This window comes from Electrophorus electricus, chromosome 8, assembly GCF_013358815.1.
Source record: "Electrophorus electricus isolate fEleEle1 chromosome 8, fEleEle1.pri, whole genome shotgun sequence".
NCBI classification, from domain to species: Eukaryota; Metazoa; Chordata; class Actinopteri; order Gymnotiformes; family Gymnotidae; genus Electrophorus; species Electrophorus electricus.
In genome coordinates, this window is record NC_049542.1 from 16,102,951 (window position 1) to 16,117,364 (window position 14,414).

A 14,414-nucleotide genomic window follows, 5' to 3' on the forward strand; every position below is an offset into this window, starting at 1 on the left:
CTCTAGTGCTCCAGGTCAAATCTGTATCCCAGATATAATGGTCTCTCACAACCTACTGATATTCAAGCTTCGGGAAAATTGCTCGTAGTTCATGCAAACTGATTTTACCAAACGTGTTAGACAACTGCTGAGATCAAAATATCTGGTACATTTGGTTCTTAGGTGGACAGCATGTGTGTCAAGCTTCTGAGTTTGTATTTATGCAATGTTTATTCACTGACCCAAGTAAATAAAGCTAGTGCGCATTTATAAGTGCTGGAGCATTTCAAGAACTAGGAAAAAATACTATTGAGATGAAGTCTGGCAGTGTTTTAGGTTTCATAGTAAATGGGCCAGGGAGAGAAAACAGGAGAAGATGGATATCAACCTTATTGGTTAGGATTTCCTGAGCACCCAAAACTGGGAGAGCAGTGAAAGAGTCTGAAGGGCTAGTTAAGACCATTGACAAAAACTTGCAAAAAGGCAGCACATAACACTTTAAGGAAAGGTCATGCCAAAAATATGCCTACACATATGCAAATTACACATCCATGTAAACAATGGCCTTCCCAGAAGAAGCAATTTACTACAACAGGTTATTTCTCAAGGATCTGCCACACGAGGGGGGAACGAGGAACAGTTGGAGGCTCTTCAGCACTTTGTGGTGATTGTTGTAACACAAGATATGAAAGAACAGCAGGCTTGGTTTTCACTTCACATCCTTTGTTATTTTTTTTAGAGGCATGGTTTAACCCTAGTCACACCAGCCAGGTCACTACTCCTGTGTGTAGCCCTTCCCACAACACACACAAATTATCCAGTGGCCTTTGTCCAGCACCTCAGAACCACGTTTGTGTGTGTGTGTATGTGTAATCATCCTCTGTGACTCAACAAAAAGTAAATTAGCAAATCAGCATCAGTACAGTATTACATCACTACTAAAGAAAAAAAAAGGACACCCACCACCCCATATCAGCTTCACCATTAGGCCTACCTTTGACAGAGTAAAACAACTCTTAGGAAAGACCAAACAATGCGACTTCCTACTAAACTACTGAGAACTTCCACCACCACAAAACAAACAAAGAAAGAACTAATGCATAAACATGACTTAAATCCTGGCAGAAAAAGCAGGCCTGTTTGTGTGCTCCTTCAGATCAGGGATATGAATTAAATAGCACCCACATGGTGTATCTTTTCTAGGGCATAGGGCTGTGTAACACAGAAACCTGATCTCATCTACCTTCCAATCACTTACCGTCAAATTACATTTTAATAAGGCTTCTTCTACAGCCATCTCTGGCAGATGTTAAATGAGGGATTTATCAAGTCAATGTGCTTAATTCCAGCAATTTTCAACATGCAATGGATACATTTCTAGGGAACTAAGCACTATTATTTCATGCTATTGCCATCATACTACCCATTGAGTGGGTTTAAAAAATAAATATCAAAAGGCCTTCTGGAGAAAACCATTCCAATGTGTACACAAAAAATTAAAAGATAAATATGACACGAAAGCTTGTTTCCTTCCTCTCTTGGAAAAAGATAATTACACATGTTTATCCAAACATTAACAGTAGAAAAATAAAGGAGTTGCAGATGCCCTCCAGGAAATCACCATCTCCCATCATAAAAATGCACCCATGTGAGGAGGAGGAGGGGGGGGTTGCTTTTAAAAGACGTGAGTACACAGCCTATGAAGGATGAGCCAATGGCTCTATGCGCCGGGGCACTAAACACTTTATGTTTAATTCAGAGGAAAGTCAAGGCTGCAGGAGGCAGACACACACACCCTCCCCCTCTCTCTCTCTGTAGGTGCGTGCGCGCATCCCCTTCACCACACCATGCCGGACAGAGGGAGGGTGGGGGCCCCCAGACACAAGCACCCCTGCATTTCATTGCAGCGTCCTGCCTGTCACAGCGGATCACAACGAGGACCTTGTCTTATGGCAGCGACTGTAGAGCATGTCTGACCCACGCTGGGGGAACACAGTAGCCAAAGCCTGCCTTCCATAGCTGGGGACAGTCGCGAATCAACCCAGTTCTCCGGTGAGGTGCACCGCTAAACAAACAGCAACAAATCACCACTTTAGCACCTTTGCACCGTGCTTTATAGAAGTGTGCCTTTAACCTTGAAACTGGAGCGTGGAGACGAGTGTGGAAATGATAACACCCAAACTGCAGAGTCTCTTTTCACAAGCAATCACCTCCTGTGCCCTTCAGGGCATAATTCTGGTCTTATGCCCTTCTTAAGAGTTAAACAGGATTAGGCAACAGGACTATTCTCCCAATAGTCATCATAATGTTTGCATAACAAACAGCAAATTAAAAGTGGAAAGGCAATGAGGAAGGTGCAGGGGAGCAGGGGCCTTCATGCTTGCTCCAAGCAGTTCTGGCCCAATCCAATGGGATGCAAGGGATGCTCAGGTCTACCCAGATGAAACGGAAGTAGATCCTTGATCTGGGCTGCATGCGAGTCTGCCAATCTGCTCTGTGCCCTTGGGCGAGCTCATCTGAAATGCCAAAAGAGGTTACACAACAAACTGTGAACATGTCACATCCATACCACCCCCACCCCCCCCCCAGTAAACAAAAAGTTTAAAGAGATAAATAGCTTACTTTCTACAAGATGGAATGGAGTCATGGAGGGAAGTGGAGCAGACCAACAGAGATTTGTACAGGGAACAAGGGGGACTGATAGGATGATGGGAAAGAGAGAGGCAAGGTGTCAGCGGTGAGCCCTGACTGTAAGCCAGACGACCAGAATCTGCAAACTCAAACCAGGCTCTGAAACACCAACAGGGCTGGAACTGCTGGATTCTCTGACGCACCATATGAAAGGTGATCAATCGCACACTCCCAAAGGCACCTCACTTCAAACACACATCAATCCAAGATTTACATTCCCCCACCCCCTGGCCTTTAGTTAGACAAGCTTTTATGGACACCATGTCATGGACCCCGAGTGTGCTTTGGTGCAAAAATATGTACTCATTTCATGCTGTGCACAATGAATGAAACATGAAAATAAAATAAACATTAACCTCTTGAGCCATTACCATGGGTTTAACAAACTACACAACCATTACTAAAGTCAAAGATATTAAAAGACTGTATGTGTTCAGCCTTAAAAGAAAGATCATTATCTAAAGAACAATGGGAAAAACATTAACCAGCAAACATAGCTCAAGTAAATTTGGTGAATCATTCTCTAAGGAATAGAAAGCCATATAAAGTCCAAGTAGGTTAATATGCTTTGACAATTTTAATTTGTAAGCCATTACTGTTATTGACCATTACACAATTTTTAGTTGGTTTTAGCTCGAGCTAAGGGGCAGATTCAAAACAATGAAATGGAGCACTTAGAAGATTGTACAAACAGCTGTTCAAAACTGACCATTCATGAAAATAAAGAAATAAATAAAAATGCTGCTGTAAATGCTGGTGATATCACACAAGTGCAACTGATCAAGCTTTAAGGGTTTTGAACATTTATATGCAACAACTATACAGTTTACTCATGTAGCACTTAACCATCCCATGGAACCTCACTGGGACACAACACGAACTTCAGAAGCAGTGGATAAAACCACGTTAAACTCTGGCAGTCAGTCATTTATTTTCAAGCTGAACCACCAAAACTGTATGGCAGCCAGCCATGTGAAACATGAAAGCAGGGAACAATGTGTTCATCAGTTCAAATAAGCAGTGATGGAAGCAGAAAAATATAGGTATCTGACATGAGCAGATATGAAAGACAAACAGATAAACAGATCCAGTTATCTGCATGGGCTATAGACAGGCTGGTTCAGCTGTTCCCCTGAAATGGACAAAACTAGACTAGGAAACATGGAGGAGTTGGTGAGTGAGCTGGACTATAAAGGTATAAAGTGGTTGGTATTATATTTTACTGCATGACCGGCAGGAGCATCAGACTCAGCTTCACAGAACTCCTTCAGAACTCCATTTCAGTTCAACGAAAAATATTCATCTGGTGCTGCGGATTCGTGTGAACATTTCTGAAAGGAGTGCCTGGTCTACTGCTTACAGGTTGCATGATCTAGCTCAAGCTTTAAAAATGTTGGACTCTGAAGACGACATCAGTGCAACAGACTATATAGAACTACTTCTGAATCTGTTTCAGGGAGGGAAGATTATAACCTACACACGTGCATACACACGTTCAGAGAAGCCAGTGTGAACTTAAGAATGCTTCACTCCATTTAAAACGATGAGGCATGGGGGCTGTGCTCACATGCTCCTCAACTCTACCAACATGTGACTCCATCCCAGCCTAGCCCAAGCTTTTCCTTGCCTCACAGAGAGCAAAAGGTTCAAAGAGACGTTTCTTTTACAACTTCTTTAAATTCCAATCCAATTCAAAGGGTCATTCCAATTCAACCCAAAAAGGTTATTTCCCCATTTCCCTCTGCATGAGAACAATACATAAAACAACTCCATTTACAACCGACACGTCTATGCACTCGCTCATAGCTATCCAATAACCTCAGTTTAACCCATGGGTTTAATCAACCTCTTCCATAAAAATAAATGAAAGAAAACAGATTGGCACTTGCAAAGTTGCCATAAAAATTATATATTTAAAATTAATCAGGGGGGTTTGTTCTGGAGAAAGACTTACAAAATAACAAACCAAATATTTTTTCCCTTGTCATGAGCAAATTTGGCTGTTGAAAAGTTATAAGTGGAAGACATTGCATTATAATGTAGTCAGGAAACTGAATCATTCTACAAACAGGCACTTTTACCTCACTAGCTCTCTAAGCAAAGAGGCCTCTTCAGCTAAAATAAAAATAAATTAAGATGAAATGAAAAAAGAAAAAAAGCCTGTGGATGTACAATGAAGAATGTGTAATCACCTCAGACAAGAAGAATTTAGAAGAGAAATCCTCCGTTATATACTGGGTAGTCGTAAGATAAAAATAAAAATAAAGGAAATGTCTGAAGAGGCGACCTTTGCACAAGAGATGTTAGGGAGAATGCTATTCTTGGACAGCCAAAGAACAACTAAAAATCTGTAACCAGAGTATTGCTGTAAAACAGCAATATAGAGAATATGCAGACACTGCTGGGATAACATGTCAGAGCAGATACATGCAGCAACGTTTTCAACAGTACACAAGCAGCATGTCAAGTCACAAGAAGCAGCATGTATCTCCCTCACACACACACACACACACAAATAAAAGCAGACAATCTTTTATCCAGTTCCTTTTAAAACCAGGAACATATATCAAAGCACTGTAACAAACAAACCTTGTTATATGTTAATCATTTAAAGTATTAAAGAGCAGTCAGAATTCACTGACATGTCAGTTTCTTATCAGCCTCTTATCAGTATGAAAGCAATCAATAGTATTGAATGGGCATTCCAAGATAGCAGGGTACCAACACTATTTTTAAGTTCATTAATGTCCAGCAATTACAAAACTGAGGCTGGTTTAGGGTAAATCAAAATATAAAATAGCTCATGAGGATAAGCCCTCTTCACAATGACAGAACATGATGAATGAGGAATCAGATTTCATTTGCCAGTTTATGCAAGAACTTGATGACGACACCATTAAACAAATCAATTCCAGTTTAGCCCTCCAGCCATTTGGACATTCCAAAAAAAAGAAGAAGAAAAGAAAAATCCTGCTGCAGCATAATGTATTTACCGACACCATCTGAAGTACCCCTAACACGTAATAGGAAATCCCACATAATTTTGTCCAGCATTGTCTAAAATAGGCTATATGTGGGTAGAGAGAATTGCAGAGATAGAATAATGCAAAACATTAATGTACAGGTAAAGATAAAAAAGTGAGAAGGTCATTTCATGTTTTATACTGCTCAGCTGAAGTTAGCAGTAAAGGGTCACATTGAGAAACAATGTAGTGATTTTTTTATCTTGAAAAATACTTCACAGATATGGACCACATATATGGCTTTTGTACCAGATAGGATTGCTGGAAACTTTACTGTAAAGGCCTAAAACATTTTCTGAGATTTAAAAATTTAACATTATTAGTATATCCATTGGCTACTCTGAATAATGTTAGCACTTCCATAGAATCAGAAATAATGGTAATTTTACAATCAAACTACAGGTCATTGCAGCAAACACACTTATAATTATAAAGAAAAAACAACATATAGAGTAGACAGACTCCCTCCCACTGATGAATTACAGACCAAGGAAATGACCACAAAGCTTTTGCTCGACACTGAAAAAACCCACAAATAAAGGTCAGCCCTTTTAACATCAAGCTTCCAGATGTGCATGGCAGTAAGTATTTTCCGACCCACTTCATCCATCTGACACTGCAGCTCACTGGCCCACATCCACATCTATTTTGAGATGGATTTTTACTTCCATCAGATCATCTTCAGCACAGTCTGAACATTTTATAGTAATTTTAAATGCACCTTATGATAATACCTTGACAGTTATAATGCAACAATGATAAAGGGCCCATGCAATATGTCTACAATAAACTGCCACTTTGTCTCAGCCACAATTAACAAAAGAAGGTTACATGAATGTGACAAAACCTCTCTTTCAGTGGCATAATAATGCTTTTTATGCAATATCTACACATGGTCCTTTTACAAGGACATTCTGATCAACTATGGAAGTCCTTAGCCATAAATGTAGTATGTTTTACAGGATATGGGTCATGCTTTAACTCACAATATCATCACTATGTCCCAACCAATTCCTAACAAGTCCACCAATATTCACTCCAAAGAACAACGTTTGCTTATTTCCGACGGTGGCCATGTATTGCGCCACAATTCACTGATCAGTAAAGCATCCGATAGAGCAGTGGTAAAGCAGTCTAATTATAGTGTTTGTCCCAGCTCGTTTGAGAGGAAGAGAGCGAAATGTAAGCAATTTTAGTTTCAACAGTGCTTATTTTTCGACACTTCAAAGGAAACATTAGGCCTATGTACGCATTACCAGAATCAAACTTATTTTTTCCTCCGACAGTTGTGGATCAAGCATGAGCACACGTTTTACTCGTGCACTATTTTACCCGTGTACCTGCGCGCCCGGGCCGATGTTTTGCCGTTTGCGATCGAGCAATGAAGAACACTATTGGAGTAATTTCTTCTCTATTACGGGCATTGCTTGTAATACATTACATTTGACAACTATGTAGCGCTCAACCAAAAAAAAATGTGTTCGCGGCCATTAAGAGTCTTAGCTCGACTACTGACAATGATACAGTAAATACAACTGGACTCGTACAAACCAGATTATAAATCAAGATCGGGAAGCTATTACTTATTTTCTATCAGGCTACTAAATGGTGATTATCAAGACTGAGCACTGCGTTCCATTTGCAGCAAATGAACAGTAGCCTATTCAGTGGCAAAACGCTCTAGCGTTTACTTAAATTACAGTCATAACACGCTGTCTACGATATTTCTAAATATAACTTAGCTAAGAGTCGGCACCTAAACACCACACCATACATTAGCTTGTCATGACTTCCAAAAGAAGTTTCGGCTTAAATACACGGTTACAAGAGAATCTGTGTTTTACAGCATCCATCCATTCTCTTGATTAAATTAAAGCGATACTTACTGTGGTGAGACTGGATGTTAATGGCCGGCGATAGGAATTTTCCAGAGTGCAGAGCCGCCGGGTGCCCCGCGCCCAAGTGGCCGGGAGACGATGGGATTCTACCGGCCGCAGCGGAAGCTCCGAGTCGGTGCGACTCCATTGCCAATCCCGAGAGCAGCGGTGGAGGTACGTGAACAGATCTGGGGGGGCCGAAATCTCGGCCATCCATTATCCACAACGGGTAAACTTGATAAAAGAAACTGTGTGATCGGCTATTCCGAAGGAGCCTGTACAGGCTATGATGTCCCTAGATTTCTAGACAAATCAGTGTCCTTATCCGGCATTGTGCCGACCTACAAAACAAAAAGAAAATCGAGCCTTGAATAAATATGAATAACAATTTATTAAATCTGAATTGAACTGATAGATTGATTTTTAAAAGCAGGACATTCCAAACAAGGGCGTAATGACGCAGTTTGAATATAACTAAACAGGGATAATAAAAAAAAAAGTAATCCTCCCAAGTTCACTCGGTGTAGAATACGGTACATGAACTGCTAACAACGATGAAATTGGAGAAGCGAAGCTTTGTCAATTTAAAACAGATGCTTATCATGCAATGCTGTCCTAAATAAACGGACATGTATCGCTCGTGATTTGCTTAAGCTTTCTCTTTCCCCGCAGTATGGGTATGAAGGGAAAATCCAGCGTTTGCTTCAGCTTTACTTCAGCTTTCGCCCAAGTGACCTGAGCCAGTGCAAAGAGGTTACTGACAACAGCGCAGCCAAAACTATTTTACACTTCAACGTTATGGATGACGAAGCGAAAAGTATAACATGGAAACGTCCATTGCGCATAGCCTAAAAGCAAAATAGGCATGCGACCCTAAAAAAGGATACATCCTAGTTTCGTCAAGGCACCTAATTGTGGTTGATTTTTGAATAATTTACCCAGTGCCCAGGGACATGGTTAATTTTTGTGTTCACAGTTGAACAGATTCATTGCCGTGACAAACAAATGTAGGTTTAAAAGAGGATAAAGGGGATCCCGAGCGAAACAGTTTAATTATAAGGCATAGATTAGTCGACTTTAAATTTCGACTAAACAAGTCAAGAAGAGGAGACCGATGAAACGCCTACGATTAAAGTCTGTCATTTGTATAAACCACTAGGGAATAACTATGGTTTTATTATGGCATGCAGGCAATTTTATCATTTTTAGATACCACTTAACAGTTTGTTCCAAAAAGTTATGAAACCTGAATATTGGAAGACATTACTAACAAATGAGATAGCATAACAAGCCTCTGGTTTTCTTATCCCTAATGCACTATAACCTTGTTGACAATTCTAACTTCTTTTCTTGACATTTCTATCGCCAATTTGTTTGCTTCTTTTGTGAATCGACTTCTGGATGTTTAAATCAAGAAGCGCATACTTAAGCAGCGCTATAATAAGTTAGTTTAATCATCGGCAACATGGTGCCAGTTCAACAGCAACGATTTTAAAGTTTGCAGCAACTCGAATTTAAAGTTGATAACACCCTAGGATCTAAGCTATCGCTACATAACTGAAATAAATATATGCGTGTATTTTAAACCATGTTTCATAGCAACAGTAGCCCATTCGACGGCCACATTTCAAACTTTTAGTATAGGATACGTGTTTTCATTTTCAGCGACAAAACTTTTTCGCGGAAACATTAAGCATTCAGAGCCGTTTTGCGAAGCAGCCTGTGAATGGATTTGCGCTTACAAAATACTTTTACACGTAACCATGATAAACCAAACTGTTCCCCGCCTTTTCACCGCGAAGAATAAAAGAACATTCTTGAGTAAGTGCCTCTAGTTTGTTTCCTTAAACGCAACTAATCTACATAACGTGGGCTATCGATATCGACATCTTACTTGTAATGGCGACTTAGTTTACAGAATCCCGTTTCTTCGCAAAATCCAGACGCAGAGTGAAATATTTCTTACACTCCATTTACAAACCATCCGCAGTCAAGCGAAGGGATTGCTTATACAGAGGAAGGCCTCGCGCACAAACCACTGTAGCTCTCCGTAAACTCTTCTGCAATGAAACAAGCATTGTTTAACACGCTCCGCCTCTTTGAACCTAACCTGACAAATTTTACAACGAAGTCTGTGATAGGTCTCTTGGACTGTCTATCATCTCGATGTAAACATTTTGGCTCTCTGCCAGCTCTATAAAACCAATTATGGACCAAGGCGGCCGAACTGTTTCAAGCCCCCCTTTCCTTCAATACTTGAATGATCAAAACAAGCAGAGAATTTGTGGAGGGCAGTTTCAAGGCCGCTCAAACTCTGCTGATTAAAATAGACGGATACAGACTTGATTATTCCACAATGGGTACAGATTACAAAACTGCAGATCAATCTTCTGTTCTTTGCGACGCGTTTTTATAAACATTTGACGTATGAGTGGAATTTGCCTTTGGCCTGTGGTGAAGTACATAATTTACAGAGTTTTGTGTGGGATTTATGTTTATAAATAACATCATGCGCTTTATAATTAATGCTAAAATGAATGCGTTGTTTTATTTAAACCTATTTAAGAAACGCAGTGGTAAGTAAATGACCAATAGACCCATTAATATTCTATTATCTGTTTTTATTATCTGCAGTATTTGTGATTAATCAGAGATAGCAATGTTTTCATTATTTTCTACAAGTCTAGTTTTGACACGTTTGTTAGTTGTTTATTATGATTTGTTTTAATACCACACATTTGTATATACTGTATATTATGTTAATGCATACGTTGGCTGTTTTGGACCCACTTAAGATTTTTCTTAAACTTCTATCAGTGGGAACTGCTTTATTTACTGCCACGTTTTACCATAAAACGTTTTAACATTTGAATAAAATGCAATAGAAAACAGGCAATTTGGACTTAATGTTCTTAATGTTTACTAAGGTTGCACAATGTTTACAATCTGTTTTAGGAAAATAATATGCGTCTTGTGTTTCTGACAACAGAGAATTGTTATTGTAATTTAACGATTACGTGATTTTTTTTAAAGGTGATTGTTTAATCTGAAGACATACCATGTATAAAGAGAATGTTGATTTCCAAAAAAAAGAAAAATTGGTGCGGTTTCAAACTACCCCCTGTCGCGCGCCGATGAGGCGGTTGCAAGGCATCCCCTTGCAGACAGTATAGGAGAGCAAGCAAGATTGTGATGAGGCAATGGATAAAGCTGTGTGAATTTCCATTATCAGAAGAGAACGTTTGTCTTCAACTATTTCACTGAATGACTTTTAGGCGTCTAATGAAAAAAAAAACAAAAAACGTTGGCTTTGGATTGTTTTCATTTTCCCCCCAAGGATCTCCGGAACAATAAGGGCTGATTTGCCGTGGGAATGGTTCGTTGAAACAAGGGCTATCATGCAGTCTTGGGGTTCACGGCTGTCTGGGCAGGTTATTAATGATCAATGGAACGGCAATAAATAGCAGCTGCCTCCAGTTTTGTTCACGTTTGCAAGTGTTTGTTAAGCCAAACTCATCTTTTGCTGCTCTTTAATACACAGTAAGATCGACGCCTTTGTTCTCCATGTTCAGCAGAGAATGGACGTTTGCCTTTGGATTCATAATGTTCGTTCTTTCAACCATTGTTCACGGTGACAATCACTGCGTTTGTTAAGGTGGGTGTTGAACGCATTTTATGCAAATAAATATTATCAACACGTTGGATCCATTGTTGTTTGTTTCAGTTGTTATGTCGGTATATGTAATTACTGTGTAGTTGCATCTAATAAATAGTACACAATTCATAATAAAATATTTGGAATGATTCGCGCTGTAAAATCTGCAACACGGTGCTTAAATAACAGGACAAATAATGGTTTCTGCTGTGGGAGTTGATACCCCAGCGATATATTGTTCAGTCGGCTGCATTCAACTATAATGTAAACTACTGTTAAAGCATTGCCCGATTCCTAGTGAAATGGGTTTGATTGACTTTTACATAACTAAAACCAGTTTACCAATATTCACAGATAACATCACCGAACGTACTGGACAGAACGGCAGGACTTTCCTGCTGTTTAAATACAGGCTACGTGCAACGTAAAGGATGTGGTCTAAGAATAAAACTACTTTGAAATAACTTGTAGGTATGTTGTTTTCCATTTAACCGCACATCATTCTCCTTCTCAGTCATGAATAATAGGTCAAAAATGTACCTAATTTAGACATTTTCTAACACGTATATAACTGGAGGGGTACACTCTATGCACATGCCCAGAAAAATATATATTTTTCAATCCTCGTCAAAAACTAACATGGTTTGTCCCAGACATGCTCCATAACCTCCTAATCAGTTAATGTGAGGTGGTTTGTTTGATGATGACTATTTCAGCAATTGCGCGACCTTTCCTTTCTAATTAAGACGACGTATGCCAGCTCCATTTGCATCTGTATGTTGCAAGTATAGCCTTCAATTAGCTCCAGGAAAAGAAAGTATTAAATGAACTCTTTAAAGCTGCAACGAATTAAACTATAACCTACATTTGTACCTACTGGATGTGTAAATTATATATAACAGAATTTATAACAAGCTACTAAAATGTAAATATTGGTTACATTTTGGATAAAGGCCTCGCTCTATGAAATCTTAAAATCAGCGATTATCCAGCATTAAAAAGCAAGTTAGTATTGACCGCTTTAAACGACTTAAAACGTTCAGGGCGTCGTTTTAGGTCTACATGCGCAAGAAATTTAACAAGGTTTGTGTGAAGCACTGTTTACTCTGCATAAAATATGATGTCCAAGTCTCACCTTATAAGGATGGAAGAGAAGGTTATAGTCATTATTCTTCGAATTTAATCACCCTCTTTATATGGAGAGTCGTCGCTGCTGAACAGTCAAAAGAACGTGATTAAAATAGCCTGCGTGTCGCACCATGACTGTAATGCAATATTGCGTTTTTCCTTCATGAGGAAAAAATATGTGTATGCCTGCCCGCAAAAGTAGAATGCAGTGTATTTCTTTGTAAAAGTATGAGTTAAAGAAAAGCGATTCAGAGACCAAAGGCTACTTTGTTTTATACTGAAAGATAGTGTTTAAGAAAAATCCTGAATGCACTTTTACACACATACCATTCTCAAGACTATTTGGTTCCATTTGCATGAGCCGCAATCCAGCACTACTTTAAACTAGTCATGCTGACTTGCCATCAAACAATATAATTCATGAGGTTGCTGCAGCAATGAGGGTTCATAGCCATTGGTAGCTGTACCAGCTTTCTCCTTCACAATTTTTATTTTCATGGACACTATAAAAACTAAGCCTAAAATCATGATCTTGTCTCACTCGTGGGCAATGAGTGCACAGAATGCAGAATGGCAGCTGGTGGGTGGCAGTGAAGCAGATTTTGTTGGAAATTAAATGATATTCCCTTCACTCACAGATGGTCTTCTTTAAATCCTTGCCATCCTTATTTGATCCAGACTTGATTGTGCCCTCACAGCATTCTATCTCAGATATGGTCTTAGCTGAACAACACTGTGTGGCTTTAGTGGTTCAAAGACTACCTGATAAGCAGATATTATAAGAACCACCACACAAACTGCTTGTCACCATATATAATGCACTATTGCAAAATTGTCATCTTAAAACTTTCATTTAACCAAACTGAAATGTAATACAAAACATATTTTGGAACATATTTAGGATGGTTACTGGAAAATGACTATGGCTATAAAGGGACCAAATTATTTATTCATGCATGTTATTTTAAAATTATGATAGTGTCTGTATTCTGTGTACTTGACTGTGCATTTCTGCATTTCTCTGTTTTGTGCACATTGAGAAAGCTGCCATGTATTATGACAATGAAACCACGACCACAAAGATCCTTTAGATCATAAGTGTGAGCACTATGAAATCACAGCAAATGGTTGGACATTTATGAATAGTTCAGTTTGGCAAGATAGCAGAACATGGATGTGAGGGGGTATAGGCTCTCTGGGTCAGGGCACAGAGTTGGTTTTTGCAGACTTAAACAAGCTTTACAAATATTTGGTAGAAAATAATACCCCATGATCATGGTGGAAAAAAGTTAATTGCATCTGGGTTTTCTAAAACTACTCACATTCTGTCACTGTTCACTTGGCAAAAATCCCTGAACTCGTATCATGAGTGAACCCTAGAACGCTAACAGCTGTGATTCGAAAAGCTGAGTGATTGCCATTTTACTTAAGTTCTTCACAAATAAACCTGTATGATCATACTGAAATACCAAGACAAGAAAACTTGACACCTCCAAAGATGTCCAGAAGGTTTTACAGAAAGTAAAGTTGCTGATGTAATGCATAATTGTGAAGGATCTTACAATATCTATAAAAAAGCATGTGAGGAAAAGACAGAAGCATTAGGGTCAGGGCTGTTAAGCAAAAGGAGGAAAGGTGCCTGGTTCTAATCTGAGTGTTTGAAGCTTCAGTAACAAGCTGCTATTATGTTAAATTAAGATGGTCAAAGTTGCTATTTCAATCACAATCAGGTTACCAGTGCTGCAAAAAAAAAGGCAAAAAAAATGATGATGTGTGTATTGGTATGTGTCAGTGGTAGGCTACGTAATGTACTGTAACCATATTTTATAGAGTTTATTCAAGCAGTAAAGTCATTAAAATGCATAGTTAACATTGAGATATAGATTTGAGATAAAATGCGTAGTTAACAATGAGGCATAGATTTTATTATTTTGACTCTCTTATTTTGGAGGAAACTTAAAAAAAAAAGACAATGATGAGCAGTGCCCTCTACAGGCTAGTGTTGTATGTATGTAGCTAGTAGTTCTTTCTCATTTTAGTTATAAGGTCTTAGAGAGGCTA

The 14,414-nt window shown here is 39.0% G+C and overlaps 1 protein-coding gene and 1 long non-coding RNA gene across 2 annotated transcripts in view; one reads left to right on the forward strand and one right to left on the reverse strand.

Annotated features, from left to right (window-relative positions):
- Window positions 1-9,625, reverse strand: part of tnrc18 (trinucleotide repeat containing 18) — a 50,110-nt gene extending 40,485 nt beyond the window's left edge. The window contains 2 exon segments of the mRNA XM_035529500.1: window positions 7,580-7,911; window positions 9,465-9,625. Of these exon segments, the coding sequence (XP_035385393.1) occupies window positions 7,580-7,787 (208 nt within the window). The 5' untranslated portion in view covers window positions 7,788-7,911; window positions 9,465-9,625.
- Window positions 9,626-9,856: 231 nt separating this feature from the next.
- On the forward strand, window positions 9,857-11,689 carry LOC113575145. The gene is made up of 2 exons (XR_003410388.2): window positions 9,857-11,225; window positions 11,580-11,689. It is a non-coding gene; the product is annotated as an uncharacterized LOC113575145 (long non-coding RNA).
- The last annotated feature ends 2,725 nt before the right edge of the window (window positions 11,690-14,414 follow it).